Source organism: Dryobates pubescens, chromosome 9 (genome assembly GCF_014839835.1).
Source record: "Dryobates pubescens isolate bDryPub1 chromosome 9, bDryPub1.pri, whole genome shotgun sequence".
In the NCBI taxonomy this organism is placed as follows: Eukaryota; Metazoa; Chordata; class Aves; order Piciformes; family Picidae; genus Dryobates; species Dryobates pubescens.
The window spans coordinates 29,005,715-29,024,889 of record NC_071620.1 but is presented as its reverse complement, the minus strand read 5'-3'; the positions used below and the strand labels follow the sequence as shown (position 1 = coordinate 29,024,889).

At 51.2% G+C, this 19,175-nt stretch overlaps 2 protein-coding genes across 2 annotated transcripts; one reads left to right on the top strand and one right to left on the bottom strand.

The window, feature by feature from the left end:
- Window positions 1-2,576, bottom strand: LOC104303199 (tubulin beta-2 chain). Its single transcript, XM_009903802.2, has 4 exons — window positions 2,452-2,576; window positions 1,946-2,054; window positions 1,665-1,775; window positions 1-1,472 (listed from the first exon to the last, which is right to left on the bottom strand). Exons 1-4 carry the CDS (start codon window positions 2,506-2,508, stop codon window positions 412-414), a joined length of 1,338 nt encoding a protein of 445 aa, XP_009902104.2. The 5' UTR covers window positions 2,509-2,576; the 3' UTR covers window positions 1-411.
- Window positions 2,577-17,140: 14,564 nt separating this feature from the next.
- On the top strand, window positions 17,141-19,175 carry PSMG4 (proteasome assembly chaperone 4). Its single transcript, XM_054164264.1, has 3 exons — window positions 17,141-17,678; window positions 17,810-17,885; window positions 18,922-19,175. Exons 1-3 carry the CDS (start codon window positions 17,478-17,480, stop codon window positions 19,041-19,043), a joined length of 399 nt encoding a protein of 132 aa, XP_054020239.1. The 5' UTR covers window positions 17,141-17,477; the 3' UTR covers window positions 19,044-19,175.

Sequence of the window (19,175 nt, the reverse complement as noted above, 5' to 3'; positions counted from 1 at the left end):
TAACCCCCAGCTACCATCTTCAAAGGACAAGCAGCAGTTTCCTTGCACTACTAAATCAAAATCTTGCTTTATTGAGTTAGAGCTTTCAAGTCAGGTTAAGGGTTAAACTGAGAAGAGAAGAAAATAATACAAGAGTTATTGTCTTAAATCTAGAGAAAAATAAGGCAGAGGAGACAGTTTAGGACACAAAAAGCCTTTATGTTTGAGAAGTTAACCATTTCAACAGAAGACTCTGAAGTATTTTTGCAACTACTGTTACATTGGACAGTCAAGGATACAAAACTGCTGACAGAAGCAACAGTGGAGAGCACCAAATTAAAAAAATGCATGCTTCAGCACAACTGCACAGATTCCTTCTCCCAAAGAACACTTGCCTGCTCAGACTATACTTAACTCCTACCCATTCCAACTTTATGCCTCATCCTCCTCTCCTTCCTCTTCAAACTCGCCCTGCTCATCAGCAGTGGCATCCTGGTATTGCTGGTATTCAGAGACCAGGTCGTTCATGTTGCTCTCGGCCTCTGTGAACTCCATTTCATCCATGCCCTCACCCGTGTACCAGTGCAAGAAAGCCTTGCGCCGGAACATGGCGGTGAACTGCTCCGAGATCCTCTTGAAGAGCTCCTGGATGGCCGTGCTGTTGCCGATAAAGGTGGCGGACATCTTGAGGCCGCGTGGCGGGATGTCGCAGACGGCCGTCTTGACGTTGTTGGGGATCCACTCCACGAAGTAGCTGCTGTTCTTGTTCTGCACGTTGAGCATCTGCTCGTCCACCTCCTTCATGGACATGCGGCCCCGGAAGATGGCAGCCACCGTCAGGTAGCGGCCGTGGCGGGGGTCGCAGGCGGCCATCATGTTCTTGGAGTCGAACATCTGCTGCGTCAGCTCGGGCACCGTCAGGGCGCGGTACTGCTGGCTGCCGCGGCTGGTCAGCGGGGCAAAGCCCGGCATGAAGAAGTGCAGCCGCGGGAAAGGCACCATGTTGACCGCCAGCTTGCGCAGGTCGGCGTTCAGCTGGCCGGGGAAGCGGAGGCAGGTGGTCACGCCACTCATGGTGGCCGACACCAGGTGGTTGAGGTCCCCATAGGTGGGAGTGGTCAGCTTCAGGGTGCGGAAGCAAATGTCATACAGGGCCTCGTTGTCGATGCAGTAGGTCTCGTCCGTGTTCTCCACCAGCTGGTGCACGGAGAGGGTGGCATTGTAGGGCTCCACCACTGTGTCCGACACCTTGGGGGAGGGCATGACGCTGAAGGTGTTCATGATGCGGTCAGGGTACTCCTCCCGAATCTTGCTGATCAGCAGGGTGCCCATCCCGGAGCCCGTGCCACCGCCCAGAGAGTGGGTCAACTGGAAGCCCTGGAGGCAGTCACAGCTCTCCGATTCCTTCCTCACCACATCCAGGACAGAGTCCACCAGCTCGGCACCTTCCGTGTAGTGCCCCTTGGCCCAGTTGTTGCCAGCCCCACTCTGACCTGGGGAAGAGACCACGAGCAGCATGCTACGTTAGCAGCCAAGGAACAACAGAGAAAATACCACATCTCCTGTCCTATGAGGCTTTCCCCTCCCTTCGATCCCAGCTGTGCTATGAGCCTGCACGCTCATTTTGAGTGCTCTCAGTGCATGAAACTCCTGCATTGGGACTTTTCCACGTTATGGTTACTCACCAAAGACAAAGTTGTCAGGACGGAAGATCTGTCCAAAGGGGCCAGAGCGCACGGAGTCCATCGTGCCAGGCTCCAAGTCCACCAGGATGGCACGGGGGACATACTTGTTACCTGAGGGAGGAACCAGAGCAGTGTTCTTGAAACCCTGCTGTGCTCCCTTCCACCTCCCTGCAATTTACTGCCCGTGACGTTGAGAGAATTAGGAGGGAGGTGGTTGGGGTTGCGAGTACAAAGCAGCCATTGAAGCTGCACCGGGAAGCGAGTTAACGGAGGGGCGTTACCGGTGGCTTCATTGTAGTAGACGTTGATCCTCTCCAGCTGCAGGTCGCTGTCCCCATGGTAGCTGCCGGTGGGGTCGATGCCATGCTCATCGCTGATCACTTCCCAGAACTGTGAACACCGGGGTTTGGGGGGAGGAAGAGCAGTCAGTGGGGCCACGCCCTGCCGCAACCCCCCGGCCAAATCCCCGCCACGTGGCTCTCGGGGATTCGCTCCCGCAACCCCCCTGCCCCAGACAACGAAGGGAGGGGTGTGGCACCGGGTCGGTGCCTGCTTTCCCCGCGCGCTCGGGACCCCCACAGCCAGATGGCAGGGGTGCCCCACCCCTTCGACACCGCGGAACGCCCTTCCTCCCTCCACATCTCCAGCAACGAGCAGTGCTCGACAGCGGGAAGACAGAACCCTCCCAATAGCGCTTTCCCCAGGGACACGCGGTTAGAACGGGCACCGCCCCGGAGCCGGCACTGCCCTAGAGCCCTGGGCAGAGGAGCAGGGCGCCGGGCCATACCTTGGCGCCGATCTGGTTGCCGCACTGCCCGGCCTGGATGTGCACGATCTCACGCATGGTGCCGGTGTCCGCCGCGCCTTCTACCGCCGACTTCTCCTCCTGCTCCCGCACTCGCCGCTGCAGCGGCCGCGCCCCTCGAGCACCCTTAAATGAGGCGCCGCGCCCCGCCCTGACACTGACGTCACACCAGAGCGGCGCCCAGCCAATAGGACCGCAGCGGCGGGGCGGGGCTGCGGCATTGTCCGGCGGCGGTGGGGCGGGGCCTGGTGCGGTGGGACGGGGCCAGGGCGGGGCTGCCTGGGAGCGGCCGGTGCTGCTGTCGCTGCCGGTTCGAGTCTGACAGCAGGGACAAAGAAGCGGAGGGCGGCGGTAGCTCATACGTCAACCGGCCCCGCTGCTGGCGGCCGCCCTCCCGCAGTCCTCTCGCAGTCTTTTGTTCCCCGTAGACGAGCGGCTTTCCCTGCCGCAGAAGCAGGCGGAGCCGCGGAGGGGAAAGAGAGGGATCTGTGCCTACCCCCCGCCCTCTGCCGGTGCCTCCGTTCACACGGTGCCGGAGGGAGAATCCCCTCCCCGTGGGGACAACACGCACCCCCGGGCATCACTAAGCCCCGGTAACGACCGTCCCGCACAAGCCGCACCGCACTGACCCGATTCATCCACCGCTTTTAGGAACCGGGGGTGTGTCCCCTTCCCCAACACAGGCTGTGCCTTGTAACCTCCGCCGTCCACCCTGCCCTACATACAGCCCTCCCCTGAAAGACCCCGCCCGGCGCCGAGCTCAGCTTTTCATTCCTCCCCTAAAAAAGTCGGATTCAGTCCCCTTAGCCGAGACCCGCTCTCTAGGAGCACGACCGGCACCAGGAGGGAGGTCCCCATGCTGCGGGTGGCCACCAGCCACCCCTCAGCCAGACAATAGAGCAGGCAGGTGCCATTGCACAGGGTCCGGGGACTTGGGCGGGGGGGGAACCCAAGATATTTTTCCTTTGCTTTGCAGCAATCGGTCTTTAAACTAGCAGCACTTTGTGGCTTTGTTGTGGATTTACACCCGCTGAGGGATGAAAAAGGAAAAACGGGGGGGAGGAAGGTTGATGTGCACGCCGGGAATGCTCTCCCCGGTGTATTTCCAGCAGTCCGGTATGGTACCGCGGGCATGACAAGGGCAGGGCATATGCCCACTGAGGAGGAGGACGCTGGGAGGAGGAAGAGCCCTCCGATGCGGTCAGCTTGGCGTGTTGGCTCCTCCTCGGTATCGTCTGTTCCATATCGGGATTTATGTGAGCCTGTGTCGCGATGGGAGGGTGCGGCTGTCCCGGGAGAGTGCCCAGAAAGCCGGCAAGGGCAGGCACCCACCCAACCCGGTCAGTGACTCTCTGAATGAATACCACAGCGATTCTGGAAGGGCAGACTCGAGTCCATCAGTTTCCAACCCACATTTCTTCAATATATTCTTTCCTTCGTTCTATTCATGCGCTGAACCCCCTCATCTGTCTAAGCTGCTTTCTGCCACGCTGCCTGTGGATCACCCCAGGTACGGTTTTACGTCCTTCCAAAGCAGTCTGCAGGAGAACTCGGCTTCCTCTGATTGACGTGCTGAAGCATCCACACCTTTCTTTTGTTCTCTTTACAAGGAGAAGGCATCCTAGTTCCAAAAAGGGGAGGTGGAAAATTCACTCCCAGGTTTGTCTCTTCAGTAGTGATTTTGGTTTAAATAAATACAATCACCACCACCCCCCTCCCCCCGAGATGTTAGTCCTGGTGTAAAGCCAGGAGCGATTTAATTATTTGGTTGACTACGCTTGGCGAACAATGTGGAGCTTTAATTCCGAATGAACAATTTCGGTGGCATGCTAACTGCATAATCAACACCCACATCTAGAATGGCTCCGTTAAAAATAACTTGCAGATTAGCAGCTCCAGCAGACCACTGACTGCTTCAGGTAATTGTTCAGAGCAATTCCAGCCTTCCCATGGCTGCGGTGGGTGTGATCCTGGAGCAGCAAGGCTCAGTTACAGTCGGGCTGGTGCGAAATGCAGGTAATGGGACAGCTCACTACTATGATTCCCAAGTATTCTGTGTATCATAATTAGTTATTTACTAGAAGGATTGTTGACATTTCAGCCTGAAAGACGGTTTTACGCATCCTCCACACCTATGCTAAGCTCTTTCCTGACAGCTTGAGGCTTCAAAGGAAGCCATTTTAAAATCCAATTCAGGGAAAAGAAATTATTAGCACTGGAGGAAAGCAACCCACCCCAAAGGCTTGATCTTAAAGAAACTCACCCCAACTGCTTGATCTGAGCATAAATTAATTCACATTTTTAATGGTGGGGGAGAATTCAAGTAGATCTTCTGTGTAGAACTTGTTGAGGCTGGAAGAGAGAAACAACATGAAATGGTTATTTTTGGAATAAACAGCTGCATTTCAGAGGGATGAGGGAGGAAACCCATGTCTGGATTTTCTGCAGCCCCTAGGCAAGAGGCAAAGAGCAGACCTCAGACATGATCCAGCTTAATTTGAAGGTGAATATTTGCCACAGAGGGTTTCCCAAAGGTTCAGCATAGCTTGTTGGGAATTACTTGCAGGGAAATGAGCTTCTCAGCTGCTGGTGCCCCTCTCTCCCCTCTCTGTATTTGCCTCACATCGGTGCGTCTGTCAGCTCAGCCCCTGCTCCAGCCCCAGGGCTGGCCCTGGCTGGATTCCTCCATCCCCAGTCTCCCCGGCAACCACCCTCCCACCCCAGCAGAAAGGAGCTGCACAAAAAAGAATGGAACAAAAACAACAACAAAAAAGTCTACAACATTTTCCCTCGCCGGGCTCATTTCCCAGGGTGGAAAAGCAGCAGGGTGGGTGAAATTCTGCCTCACAAGGTTGTTTCTCAGCCATCCTCACTGGACGTAACAGAGGAGGACTAGCATGACCTCAGTTAAGAGTTTGTTTAATGAAGCTCAGAGGATCAACCCAGTTTTATCCAATGTATCCTCTCTGCAGCCCTGGATTTCATGGTTCCCATCCTACCAGCAGCAGGGTTGGGTGTGATCACTGGCAGAGCCTCTGTCTTAAACCACTGAAGGGGTCACCAATGAAGTCCCCATTCCCTTGCAGGGTGCAGGAGGTAGTAAAAGACAGCTATATAAAGCCCAAGGAGGTGACTCAATCATTTCATTTCATGATAGGAAATATGTGTGTTTGTCTAATGTCCTGCAGCACAATTTGTAGGTCATTAGGAGTTTTTTTCCCTGAAGAAAAACTCACTTTTCCTGTCACAGATTGCACTGGGTTGGAAGGGACCCTCAAAGATCACCTTGTCATCAGGGACACCTCCATCTAGATCAGGCTGTTCAGGACCACATTGAGTCTGAATTTTAATGTCTCCAGAGCTGGGGTATCCACCACATCCCTGGATAACCTGTTCCAGTGTCTCACCACCCTCATCATGAAGAAATTCCTTCTGATGTCCTGCCCAAATCTCCCCTGCCCCAGTTTCAAACCATTGCCCCTCGTCCTATCACTACAAGCCTTTGGAAACAGTCCCTCCCCAGCTCCCCTGTAGGTCCCCTTGAAGCACTAAAAAGTGGTTATAAGGAATTTGCACTTCCACACAATTTATCAAACCCAGACCTATCAGCAGCTCTAACACACGCAGCCATCCCATGGCTCACCATCACATTGTATGGCTCACGTCCTCAGCTCTGGCTCCTCTCCTAAGGATGTGAATGACTTAAAGATCTGGAAGTCATACCTGAACATCCAAAAGTGGCACCGAAGCTTGCCATATCTTAACGATTGGGATGCTGTATTATACCAAAATGAGGAAGGAGTTTGGACTCTTGAAACCACAGGGAGGTGGTTGAATCCCCATCCCTGGAGGTGTTGAAAAGACACAGAGATGTGATGCCAAGAGATGTGGTTTAGCACCCAGCTTGGTAGACTTAGATAATGGTTGAACTTGAACTTAAAGGCCTTTTCCAGCTGAAGCAATTCTAGATTCTTTTCTAAGTTGCAGTCCTACACCACAGCCCAGTCTAGACAGCAGATGACCCGCATCTAGGGCATCATTAGGTCATGTAGGGCAAACCTCCTCTGCATGTATCATTATAACTTGGAGGAGGGGCAGGCTGGGAGGACCCTGGGTACATTGGAGAGGCATTCAGCATGGTGCTTATGGAGAGGGAACATTTTGTATCTGTTCAAATACATTTTTTGTTGGGGATCTTGCCTCTTTGTTTTTATTACAGGCTACACCAGTGACTGGACCCACCTGGGCTAGCTGGTGGGAAAGGACAAAAGGCAGGACAAAGCTGGTAGCACCCATAGCTGTGTGCTAAGCATGACCTTTGCTACTCTTGCCCCCAACAAAAGCACTGGCTATAAGATGGCCTGGCTGCACAGCCTTGGTCCAGGCTCTCCAATGAGTTGAGCTATGGGCAAGCCATCAGTGCAGCACCATGCCTGAGGAGAAAATGTATAGATGCAGGAGGAGGTAGGATGATAGGAATACAATCATCAGTAGGTCAAGGACTGAGGAGAATCAACACCAGCATGGAAAGCTGTGAGCCTCTCATTACAAGGAGGATATTGACGTGCTGTAGCAGGTCCAGGGAAGGACAATAAAGCTGTTGAAAGTTCTAGAGCACAAGTTTTGTGAGGAGTGGCTGAGGGACCTGCGATTGTTTCATCTGGAAAAAAAAAGAAGGCTGAGGGGAGAAATTCTTGCCCTCTACAACTCCCTTAAAGGACATTGTGGCTCTGTGGGGGTCATTCTCTTCTCCCAGATAACAAGTGATAGGAGGAGAGCCCTCAAGTTGTGCCAGGAGAGGTTTAGGTTGGACGTGAGGAACAATTTCTTTCCCCAAAAGATTGCCAGGTCCTGCAACAGGCTGCCCAGGGTAATGGTAGACTCACTGTCCCTGGAGGGAATAAAAACCCATGTAGATGAGGGGCTAAGGGACGTGGTTTAGTGGTGACCTGGCACCTGGTTTCTTCCACCCAATTCAATTCTGTTAAATCCTAAAAGAAAATGGGAAAGTGACAGAAAACTGCAGCACATCAACACAGAGGCCATGTTCGTAGGAGCAGCAAAGGCCAACTCTCCTCCCTTCACCCATACCTGTCCATCCAGTACACCAGTAGCTGCCTCTGGTACTGGCCACTTTGGGATGTCCCTGGCCCCGGGAAGGATGAAACGGGGGGCTGCTACACACCCCACTCACAACCAGATCATGGGATTATTTTATTCTTTTTTACTGCTGCTTCAAGCCACTCTTTCAAATAGGTAAAAATTCTTTTCAGGCGACCACCTTTCTGCTCACCAGTAACTCCTCATTAGCCAAGATAAGGATTGATCCCACAAAACAAAAGCTGGAGGAAGGCTATGGGCCAGAATCCTGCTCGGCATGCTCTGGAAAGAAAACTCCACGTCTCAGATTAAGGACCTAAGCTGTGGCACCTTGTCAGCAAAAGTTAAGCAGGAAGAAGCCCCAGAGCAGGCTCTAAGGGTCACACCAGCTACCTTTCATGTGCATAGCGCCATGTGCTGTGAACTCAGCACATGCTGGATCTGCCACAATGCTGTTTCTTCTTTCATCCCATTCATACTGAGGCTTACAGGTATGCCCTTGTGTAAGAAGCAAACAACTCAAGCATCTAATAACACCTCCAGCTGCATAGGCTAGACGAGAAGACAAACCACAGAAGTGTAAGAAGACAGATGAAAGATGGTCCCCCTAATTAGAAAATCATTGAATGAGGAGAAGCAAAGAGCAGGCAGGAGGCAAAGGGCAGTTTTCCTGCAGTGGGGTGAGAGTGCTGATGAGAAATTGATCCTCTCTCTAATCAATCTGCTTGCTTGACTGCCAAACACGGCAAGGTGCTGTGTGGATGCCGGCATCCCCGAACCGACGTTGGGAAGGCATTTTGATTCCTCTGTGCTCAGCTTTCCAGGCATAAATATTAATAAGGTTCCAGCCCCAGTGCTGGTGCTGATGCAGCTGTTTCTACATTCATGTGGAACAAATTCAGTGAATGCAAAAGAGCGAGGCATGAAAGAAAAGAGCCACTTGCTTGTCCCAGTTATTCTTGAAATCTGCTCTTGGCCCTTTCTTTCCTAAGCAGGATTTTGTGTGTGTGTGTGTGTGTCATTGTGTGTCTGGGCTGAACTGAGACCGGGCTAATTTGCATCACTTGAGGATCTGGTTGCAAATGACAGTGTCAGAGAGTAAAACCACTGTTGGACCCTTGTTTCCTGCTATCAGATCAGGAGCTGGAAGTGCCGCAACACAGAAGCCACATGCCCAGCAAACATTCCTTTTTCCTTTCATCCTTGAGCATTATTGCTCTCCACCCTAAAGACTCGTTCTTGAAACCCCTGACAGCAACATGCTGCCCTGCATCCTTACCAGGCTGAGTTTCTACCAAACCCATTGCTAGGATTTGTTCTGTTAAGGAAGCAGGAGTCTTTGTGAGCTGCTTGAACAAAGCATTCATTTTTTTTCCCCCCCAAGGTCTTCTGCCACCATCCTGCTCACTCCTCCCTGTAGTAATATTGCGGCTGGCAGCACTGTTTGCCGTAACACAGAGTCTGCTGTCAACTTGTTAACACTTTCTGGTTTCCCTCTGCAAAAGGTGTGGTTGTGCAAAAGAATGTTAAAGATCATATTAAGCTGCTCTTGGGTGCCTCTGAAATGTATCTTTCAGAAGCCTGGAAAGAGAATAAATATCATTCTGAAGACTTAAAAATCAATCAATCAACAAATAAATGCCCTCCCCCCCAGATCACTCATATGTGTAATAAATCTCAGGCTTAGTGGGAAAGAATATTACTGTTTGGAAAGATTTCTTTCTTCCCAGAATCAGTTGTCCTCCCTTTTGGGGGTGGAGGGAGATGGGCTGGGTACTGTGAGCTTGCAGAAGAAAAAAGCAGCATTTAGGGCAGCAGAGGGGAGGTGTAGGGCTTCGGTGTGCTGCCAGTGCAGCAGTACAGCCTCTCTGCTGATGGCAGAAGACAAAGGCTTTGATCATCTGCTGTATTAAAGTTGGGAGCGTCCTTGCCAAGCTGGAATCTGTGGCAGAGATGAAAACAGCTTCCAGCCCTTCCTTCTCCTGGTCCTTGAAGGAATTTCTGCCACTGAGATTGCAGCAATGTGGGAAAGGGGGCAAAATTGTGATGTGGTGGCACAGGGCTGCTGTGCCAGGACTGATATGCAGGGTAAGCAGGGGAAGGAGTTGACCTGTGCCTACGGAGCTGCAGGGGTTTTACAGGTTGAAGGCTTATCTTTGCAGGGGTAGGGACGCAAGTATGTGACCATGCTATCCAGCAGCAAACAAAGCCCAAACTTTTGCATTTTGGACAACTGCTTAGCAAAGTTCATTGTTACAAGGTTTCTCTCTCACCACAAGAAAGACATTGCTGAAGTAGGCTCCAGAAAAGGGCAATGAAGCTGGTGAACGGTCTGGAGAACAGGTGTTGTGAGGAGCAGATCAGGGAACTGGGCTTGTTCAGCCTGGAGGAAAGGAGGCCGAGTCAAGACCTTCTCTCTCTCTACAACTACCTGAAAAGAGGTTGGAGCAACATGGGGATTGGTCTCTTCTCCCAAGGAACAAGCAACAGGACTAGATGAAATAGCCTCAAGTTGTATCAGGGGAGGTTTAGATTGGATATTAGAAGAAACGTCTTCACTAAAAGGGTTATCAAGCCCTGGAACAGGCTTCCTAAAGAGGTGGTTGAATCCCCATCCCTGGAGGGCTTTTTAAACTGTGTAGATGTGATGCTGAGGGACATGGTTTAGCAACAGACTTAGTAGCATTGGGTTCCTGGTTGTACTCTATAATCTTGAAGGTCTATTCCAGCTTAAACAATTCTATGACTTTTCATGCTTGCTGAAAGGAAAGGATGCTTTTGAATATGAAAATGTATTCTCCTCTGCAGAAAGACTGAAAGAACTGGGTCTGTTTATTCTTGAGATGAGAAGGCTGAGAGGGGATCTAACTGACATCTATGAACATCTGAGGGGCATATGTCAAGATGAAGGTGCCAGGCTCTTTTAGGTGGTGCCCAATGATAGGACAAGGAACAATAGGTACAAGCTAGAACACAGGAGGTTCCACCTCAACACAAGGAGACATTTCTGTATGGTAAGAGTGATGCAGCACTGGAACAAGCTGCCTGGAGAGGTTGTAGAGGCTTTCAAAACCAGTCTGGATGTATTCCTGTGTGGCCTGCTCTGGGTGACACTGCTTTGGCAGGGGAGTTGGATTTGATGATCTCTGGAGGTCCCTTCCAATCCCTAACTTTCTGTGGTTCTGTGGTTTCTCATGCTTTCTGAGAAAAAAGGATATTTCTGAGCAGGGAAGAATATTTTTCAGTTGCTGTTCGAGGGCAGGTCACAGACATTGAAGAGGCAGCTCCAGCCTGTTGGGATCCTATCCGTCCTTGAAAATACAGCAAAGGAGCTCTGATAACATTTTCCTGTGCTCTGACAACATGGCTGCTCTCTCAGGCAAACAGGCAACACTCCCATCTTTGGATACTAGTGCAAAGCATAATGTTTTGTTTGTTTGTTTGAATTCCTGGAACTGGAGACAGGTCAATGAAGCCATTATTTGTGAAAGTTACATTCTATGCAACCATCAATAGCTTCAGATACACTGATTAGGAGACAGCTGTAGCTGTTTGACATATTCCTGCTAGGAAATCACATACATCCATGATCTAAATGATGCTGCTCAAGAGGTGTACTATAAACTTGGAAAGCCTGGTCTGAACAGCCCTATCCTTAATGGATCAGACAACATTAGGCTACTCTCTAGCAATGTACAGGTATTAAGCTACTGCTTTGGATATGCACTCATCCTGCTAAACCACTGTATTTGACAAAGCAGAAATGAAAAAAAGAAGAGAAAAGACTGGTTTGAGTGAAGCTACCTGTGAGGGAACACTTGAGGGCTGCTAAGGGACAATGCCAGGACTTTTATGCTCTGCTCCTTTTTCTGGGAGGAGGAAGCAAAATAATCAAAGATGATTTTGTCCAGGTAGTTTTGCTTGCAAAATGCAAAATTAAAAAGCCATGGCATTACTTTAAAAAGTGATGAAAGAACATGGCTCCCTGGAGAACCAGACTGAGAGACAGACACTTGCTGACATGCTTGAGGAAGGGAGAAGCTGTGTGCAGGCATGTTCTGTGGGCTAAGGCATGCAGTGACACAGTCTATTAAGTCCAAGGCCCAGTTTAAGAAGGAAAAGATTCATAGAAATTCTGGCAGCAGCAAAGGGAACGTGCCCAGAGGGATGGGGAAGAGACCAGAAGTGCAAGTCCCATAACCATGACAACAGCAAATTACATTTAGGAAGAGTGAGTTTCATTCAGCTTCCAAAGCAGCCTGAATCTTGGTCAGTCCTGGTTTGAGAATCAAACCTTTATGTGGCTGCCAGCACTGCATGTTGGACCAGTGATTTCCATGGCTAAAGACACAACTCTTTGGGACCTAAGCAGATGAGTCAGTCCTTAAGTCAGTAGCAGCTCAGCATTCCCTGTTTCAAGCATACTTTGTGTACCTCAGCTTTGCATCCCACAAGGTGGCTCAAGGACAGAAGAACAGCAGGAGCCATAAGGTGTGTTGTGTGAACTGAACAATATAAGGGGAAATATTCAATATAATATCACATTTTTTTTCTTCCATTCTATGTTTAGCCTATACTGGGACTAAATTACAGCAGTTGCTCTGTCACCCAATGACTCCTACCCATCAGAGAAGGAGGATCAAAAAAAGGAGAGAAGATCTGTGGGGCATCTTGAAAACAGATTGCCATTACAAAGTGTAAAAAGTTATACCCAGCCCAGAGAATGTCCCAGGATTACAATAAATGGGAAAATATCCTCAGGAGAAGGATGGTGAGCAAGACCCTCCAGGGATGTGGAGAAGCAGGAGGAGAAGGAAGAGGAGAAACAGAATCAGGAAACCCCCCTCACCCTCCGCAAACTTCCCCCTTTATACTCAGCGTAATTTTACTGGTCTGGAACACACTTGTGGCCAACTCAGGTCAGCTGCTCTGGCTGAATCCAAGCTGCTAACAGCCTGCAGCTAGTGGCTGGCCAAGGATTCCATCACAGGACACCTTCCCAGCCTTTCAAAAGCTCAGTTCCATCAGACCTTCATGCCTTTCACCTCTTCCCTGTCAGGTCACAGGTATGTAACAGCCCAATTCACCTGAAAGTCTCATTACACCTGCTGGCTTCTACACACTGGAGCTGGTGTTTGGGAGATGCTTTGGGATGCTCCTCTGCAAAGTAGTCTATCTGCATGTAAAATGTGATTCCTAGTCAAATGTGTAAACCTCTTCTTGTCCCTAGGGGGAACAATGAGTCTCTCTATGTTAGTGCCTCCCATTCAGCAGCTATGGGCCCACATGTCTCAAATGCTCTGATGGATCTAAGACAAGTTCCTCCTATGACTCATATAATAGGAGAAGGAAAATGTCTCATCAGATAACAGCAGAAATTTAGTCTGGGCACAGAAAGGCCTTTACGAGTTGTGTGTTACACAGACTTACTCAGCTGCAAGGAGATAGGCAGCAGACATTGTACTCTTCCAGTCTGCAGAGGGGTGAAATGAAGAGAGTTCCACAAGGCCACTATGCCAGTGGGGCACAGATCCTAAGAGCCCCAGTTTCTAGTATCAGGTTCAGTTTTGGGGCCTTCACTACAAGAAGGACATTGAGGTGCTGGAGCAGGTCCAGAGAAGAGCACTGAAGCTGATGAAGGGTCTGGAGAACAAGACTTGTGAGGAGCAGTTAAGGGAACTGGGGTTGTTCAGCCTGGAGGAAATGAGGCTGAGGCACGACCTTCTTACTCTCTACAACTACCTGCGACCAACGAGGGGGTTGGTCTCTTCTCCCAAGGAACAAGTGATAGGATAGTGCATGAGGACTGGAACAGGGCCAGTGTCACTCTAGTCTTCAAAAAGGGCAAGAAGGAAGACCTGGGCAACTACACACCAGTCAGCTTTACCTCCATCCTTGGAAAGGTGATAGAGCAGCTCATTTTGGAGGCCATCTCTAACCACATGAAAGAAAAGGCTATCAGAAGTAGCCAGCATGGATTTACTAAGGGGAAATTGTGCTTGATTAATCTGATAGCCTTCTATGAAGACATGACCAAATGGACAGATGAAGAGACAGCAGCAGATATCATCTATCTTGACTTTCCCCATAACATCCTCATAGGTAAACTCAAGAAAAGTGGGTTAGATGATTGGACCATGAGGTGGGTTGGTAACTGAGTTCAGAGCATACAGAGAGTTGTGATCAGCAGTGCTGTGTTCAGGGGGAGGCCTGTGGCCAGTGTGTTCCCCAGGGATAGGTACTAGGTCCAGTTTTGTTCAATACCTTCATCAATGACTGGGATGAGGGGATGGAGTGTACCATCACCAAGTTCACTGATGATACAAAACTGGAAGGGGTGGCTGACATGCAGTCAGGCTGTGCTGCCATCCAACGAGATCTGGTTGGGCTGGAGAGTTGGACAAAGGTGAACCTCAAGGTGTTCAATAAGGATGAGTGCAGGAGGAGGTGTTCTGGGGAGAAATGACACAAGGCACCAGTACAGACTAGTGGCCGTCCTGCTGGAAAGCAGCTCCATGGAGAAAGACCTTGGAGTTCTGGTGGACAGCAAGTTATCCACGGAACAGCAATGTGCCCTTGTGGCCAAGACAGCCAATGGCATCCTGGGCTGCATGAGGAAAAATGTGTCCAGCGGGTCTAGGGAGGTTCTTCTCCCACTCTACTCTGCCCAGGTGAGACCACACCTGGAATACTGAGTCCAGTTTTGGGGCCCCTGGTTCAAGAGAGACAGGGATCTGCTGGAGAGAGTCCAATGGAGAGCTACAAGGATGACTGCAGGACTTGCACATCTCTCCTATGAAGAGAGACTGAGAGACCTGGGGCTGTTTACTCTCGAGAAGAGAAGCTGGAAGGGGATCTTATCAGCGTTTACAAATAGCTGAGGAGTGGGTGTCAAGATTAAGGCAATGGTCTCTTTTGGGTAGTGTCTAGTGATAGGACAAAGAACAATGGTACAAGCTGGAACACAAGAGGTTCCACCTCAACATAAGGAGAAACTTCTTTGCAGTGAGGGTGATGGAGCATTGGAACAGGCTGCCTGGAGAGGTTGTAGAGTCTCTTTCTCTGGAGGATTTAAAAACCAGCCTGGATGTATTCCTGTGCTGTTTGTCCCAGCTGATCCTGCTTTGGCAAGGATGTTGGACTAGTTGATCTCTAGAGGTGCCTTCCAACCCCCAATATTCTATGATTCTGTCCAAAGGGAATAGCCTCAAGTTGCACGCTGAAGAACAGCTCACATGTACTGGTCCCTAAAAATTCCTGCTTCTCTCTGCTGACAAAATGAGCTCAAGGCAATTCTCCTCCATTACCTCTCCTGCATCATCTGCAGATGTCACCAGGATCTCACTATCACCATCACTGCCACCATGGTCCCAGCAGATCTTTTATATCCCAGATGAAAAGCCAGGGTTTTTTTATTTCTGCAATGCTTGTGCCCCGTGGTGGTTTTCCCTGGTTTAGCTGGTGATCTTTGCTCCTTGCTGAGGTCTCAGCGAGCGAGCAGAGAGATGAACGCATTGCAGAGGGAAGCAATTGGTGCATGCAGCCAGCACTTGCTCCCTTCCAAGGGGAATTTTTTCACCTATTTATCTGTCTGATGTCACAGGGTAAATGTCATTTAGCAACAGGCTATAGGGATAGAGAAAGGCTGCTTTTCAAGCCCCAGTCTCTGCATATACCTTGGAGCAGGTGACACAGGGACACGTGAGAGATCTGAAGACCAGCACAAGCCCGCTGCAGCCCCAGCAGCAAGGTGGGGAAAGGCATAGCTGGAATCTGCCATCATCTATACCATAATGCTTTGTGTGAGCAGCAAGTGACAAATGTAGGGCAGAGGACGTAGCCTGCAACACCCACACCTCCCCCCTCTTTCCCTCCAAGTTGATCCTGTGCCATGGGATGCTGGGCTATGGCAGCTGAGCTGAGCTGAGCTGCCTCCCGGGATTTAGCATGGATGCGGCAGCACAGGCAGAAATGAGCAGAGCTGAGGAGTGTGTCTTCTGGCAGATGTCAGAGGAACCAGAGCAGCTTAGGGAGGAGCAGTGAGGGACAGAAGCTCCCTTTCTTTCACCATTTCTTCAACATGAAAGTGATGTTTCAGGATTTGAAAGCGGAAAGCTTGATTTCCACACACAGGTACAAAATGGGAAGTGGAGGGAATGCTGATAAAAAAGCCACACCTTGAGTGCTGGATTCAGTTTTGGAGCCCTCGGTACAAGAAGGCTTTGAGGTACTGGTGTGGGTACAGAGAAGGGCAATGACACTGGTGCAGGGTTTGTAAACAGGTCTTGAGTGGATCAGCTGAGGAAACGGAGCTTGTTCAGCTTGGAGAAGAGGAGGTTGATGCAAGACATTCACACTCTCTACTACTACCTGAAAAGACGTTGGAGCAATGTGGGGGTTGGTCTCTTCTCCCAAGGAACAAGTGACAGGACTAGAGGAAATAGTCTCAAGTTGCATCAGGAGAGGTTTAGGTTGGATATTAGAAGAAACTTCTTCCCTGAAGACGTTGTCAAACACTGGAACAGGCTTCCCAGGGAGGTGGTTGAAGCCCCATCCCTGGAGGTGTTTAAGAGGCATAGAGATGGTGTTATAGGACATGGGTTAGCACCAGATTTTGTAGAGTTAGATAATGGTTTGACTTCATGATCCTGAAGGTCTTTCCAACCAAAACGATTCTATGATTAACCTGTTTGTTCTTTGAGCAATCACCCTGCCTGCAGTGTGAAGATGATTCTGACCATGCAGGGCTCATAACTATCACTGTGCCATCTGTATTTGCATTAGCAAGAGACAGTACAGTTAAGGGAAATCCTTTTCAGTAATCTCAGCATGGTGGGGGTTCAAAGGAACCGCTGGAGATTATATAGCATAAAGCAGGGTCACTGAGAGCAGGCTGCCCAGAATCACAATGTCCAGACAGATTTACGGTCTCTCCAGAGGTGACACCACAACCTCTCTAGACAGCCTGCTCCAGCTCTCTGACACCCTCACGGCAAAGAATGTGTGATGGGCACATCCATATCCAAAATAGGGCCTTTCATCTCTCTTGGTCCCATATTCTCCTGAGCTCAGCCAGCCTGAGTCGGTGGCTTTGTAGGATCCCTAAACCCCTCAAGAGCTGAATAAAGCCAAGGCTGCTAAGATCTTCCTCTTTCTCCTCTTCCCCCGGAAGGCTGTGCAGCGTCACTCCAGATCCTGAAAGCCCCGGGGATCCTGCCGGGTGGCTCCCGGGAGCCGCTGGCACGCTTTTTCCGGCGGTGTGTCCGCAGCCAGCGCTTCCCCTGCCATCTAGTGGGGTTTCTGCAGCCCTGCAGCCCTACCGATCTGTACTGCAGTGGAGCCCACACCGAGCGGGGCGCGGACATGGACCGGGAGGAGTATGCATCGCCCAGGGCGGGGCTGAGCCCCGTGGAAGCGGCAGTGTGCAACGGGAAGAGGCTGAAGGCGGTGGAAGGAGGGGGGAAGACCACGGTGGGGGCGTGCACCGGGATTGTGCACGCACGAGGGTATTGTACACCGGCGAGAAGGTGTAAGCGCCGGGGAGAGGCTGCGTCTTTCAGGGAGGGGGCGATGTGAGGCGTGCGCACCGATCAGGGGTAGTGTACCCTTCGGTGGGTGGTGTTACGGACGGGGAGGTCTGTGCGCGGAGGGATGCCCCGGGAGCGAGCCGTGCGCGGTGCGGGCGGCCGCGGGGGGGCATTCAGCCGGGGAAGAACAGACTGAGGGAAACCCGCCCTGGGAAACACGCACCCATCCCACCACCCGGGAACTACCGGACGTGGCGTGACCGGGGCGGGCACAGCGGGGCGGGGCGGAGCGGAGATCCGCCTCCCCGGGCAGCGGGGAGAGCGGGCTGCCCGGTCGGGCCTTGCTTGCCGCGGGCCTGGCCGCAGCGGGAAGAAAGGCCGATGGAGGAGGCGGCGGCGGGCGACGGGGCAGCGGCGGGGTCGGGGGCAGCAGCGGGCGGCATCGCCCTGCACGACTTCAGCGGGTGGCTAGGCGAGCAGCGGGTGCATTTCCACGCCATGAGGCTGCAGGATTCGCTCTTTCTGTGGGTGGGAGCCGCGCCCGCCCTCGCCAGCCTGGCCGTCGCCATGTGCAGTCCCCGGGTGAGTGTCCCCGCAGCATCTCCCGGGATGCTACCGGGGCGCGGTGCAGGGATGGAGGGTGGCCGGCGGGGTCCCCCGCGCAGCTCTTCGCCGGGGACTGATCCGTGCGCTTCTCTGTGCTCCTTTCGCAGGACAGCATCCCGGTGGCTGCCTCGCTGCTGGGGGACCCGTCCGATACCACCTCCGCCTGCCTCGCCCGACGCTTGGGTAGGTGCCGGTGTGGCGGCTGCGCGCTCCCATGGTGTGCGGGGAGCGGAGCCCGCCAGGGCCGAGGCGGGGGGACAGGTCATAGAGCCAGAGAATCGTTTTTGTTGGAAGAGTCCTTTCAGATCATCAAGTCCACCAAGACCACTAAACCGTGTCCCTCAGCACCACAGCTAGATGGCTTTTAAATCTCTTCAGGCATGGGGACTCTCCCACTGCCTTCGGCAGCCTGTTCCAGGGCTTGACGACCCTTTTGGTGAAGAAATCATGTCCAACCTAAATGATTCCTGGCACAACTTGAAGCCGTTTCCTCTCTTCCTATCACTTGTTCTTTGAGAGAAAAGACTAGCTCCTACCTTCCTTCAGCTTCCTTTCAGGTAGTTGTAGAGAGTGAGGTCTCCCTTGAACCTTCTTTTCTCCAGACTAAACAACCCCAGCTCCTTCAGCCACCTCTCACAAGACTTATTCTCCAGATCCTTCATCAGCTTTTTTGCCCTTCTCTGGACCCACTCCAGTACCTCAATGTCTTTCTTCTAGTGAGGGCCAGAAAACTGAACCCAGTATTCAAGGTGCAGCCTCACCAGTGCCCAGTGTAGGGGGATGATCTGTGCTCTGGTCCTGCCACCCACAGTATTGCTTGTAGAACATGTAGGCTGGGCCTGGGCAGGACCATTTCTGGTGGCCTCTGGCCCATCCATGCTGGTGTGGATTTCATTTTGAACTTATTTCAGAAGCATCCAAAATCCACCAGAAACACTGACATGCTTTCCAGTGGCTAATGGCATTTTGCATCAGGCCAAAACTGACAGTCACCAGGCTTGTACTGCCTATTTCAGTAAGGTAGAGAGTTTTGCTTAATGTACCAATACTCAGGTTCTTGTTCTCCTCTTCCTTTATGGCTGCATCCAGCACAGCAGGAGTGGAGAACATTGTGTTGGAAATCTGCATGGTACAGGTTTTTAAAGGCTTGCTTGATCACCATCATCATCACCTTTATATAACAGCAAACTGGAGCTGAAAACTCTGTTCTGTGTTTCAGCCAGCAAGACCAAAAAACAGATCTTCGTCAGCTACAATCTTCAGAACACTGACAGCAATTTCACCTTGCTCATAGAAAACAGGATCAAAGAAGAGATGATGGCATTCCCAGAGAAGTTTTGACTTTGCACTGCTGTGAAACAACCTCAAGTTTTTGTTTTAGAAAAACTGGTTGCAAGTTTCACCCTGCTGTCGAGTCGGTATATTTGGGTTGTACTATTTTGACTGAATTTGCAGTTATTAAATACAGATAGA

What these genes read in the sequence shown, in the direction of transcription:
- LOC104303199 (XM_009903802.2), bottom strand. Translation starts at nt 2,508, where the DNA reads ATGCGTGAGATCGTGCACATCCAGGCCGGGCAGTGCGGCAACCAGATC. An exon ending in CTACTACAATGAAGCCACCG is followed by an intron (nt 1,776 to 1,945) that starts GTAACGCCCCTC and finishes TTCCTCCCTCAG; the next exon opens with GTAACAAGTATGTCCCCCGT. An exon ending in TCCTGACAACTTTGTCTTTG is followed by an intron (nt 1,473 to 1,664) that starts GTGAGTAACCAT and finishes TCTCTTCCCCAG; the next exon opens with GTCAGAGTGGGGCTGGCAAC.
- PSMG4 (XM_054164264.1), top strand. Translation starts at nt 17,478, where the DNA reads ATGGAGGAGGCGGCGGCGGGCGACGGGGCAGCGGCGGGGTCGGGGGCA. An exon ending in TCGCCATGTGCAGTCCCCGG is followed by an intron (nt 17,679 to 17,809) that starts GTGAGTGTCCCC and finishes CTCCTTTCGCAG; the next exon opens with GACAGCATCCCGGTGGCTGC. An exon ending in CTGCCTCGCCCGACGCTTGG is followed by an intron (nt 17,886 to 18,921) that starts GTAGGTGCCGGT and finishes TCTGTGTTTCAG; the next exon opens with CCAGCAAGACCAAAAAACAG.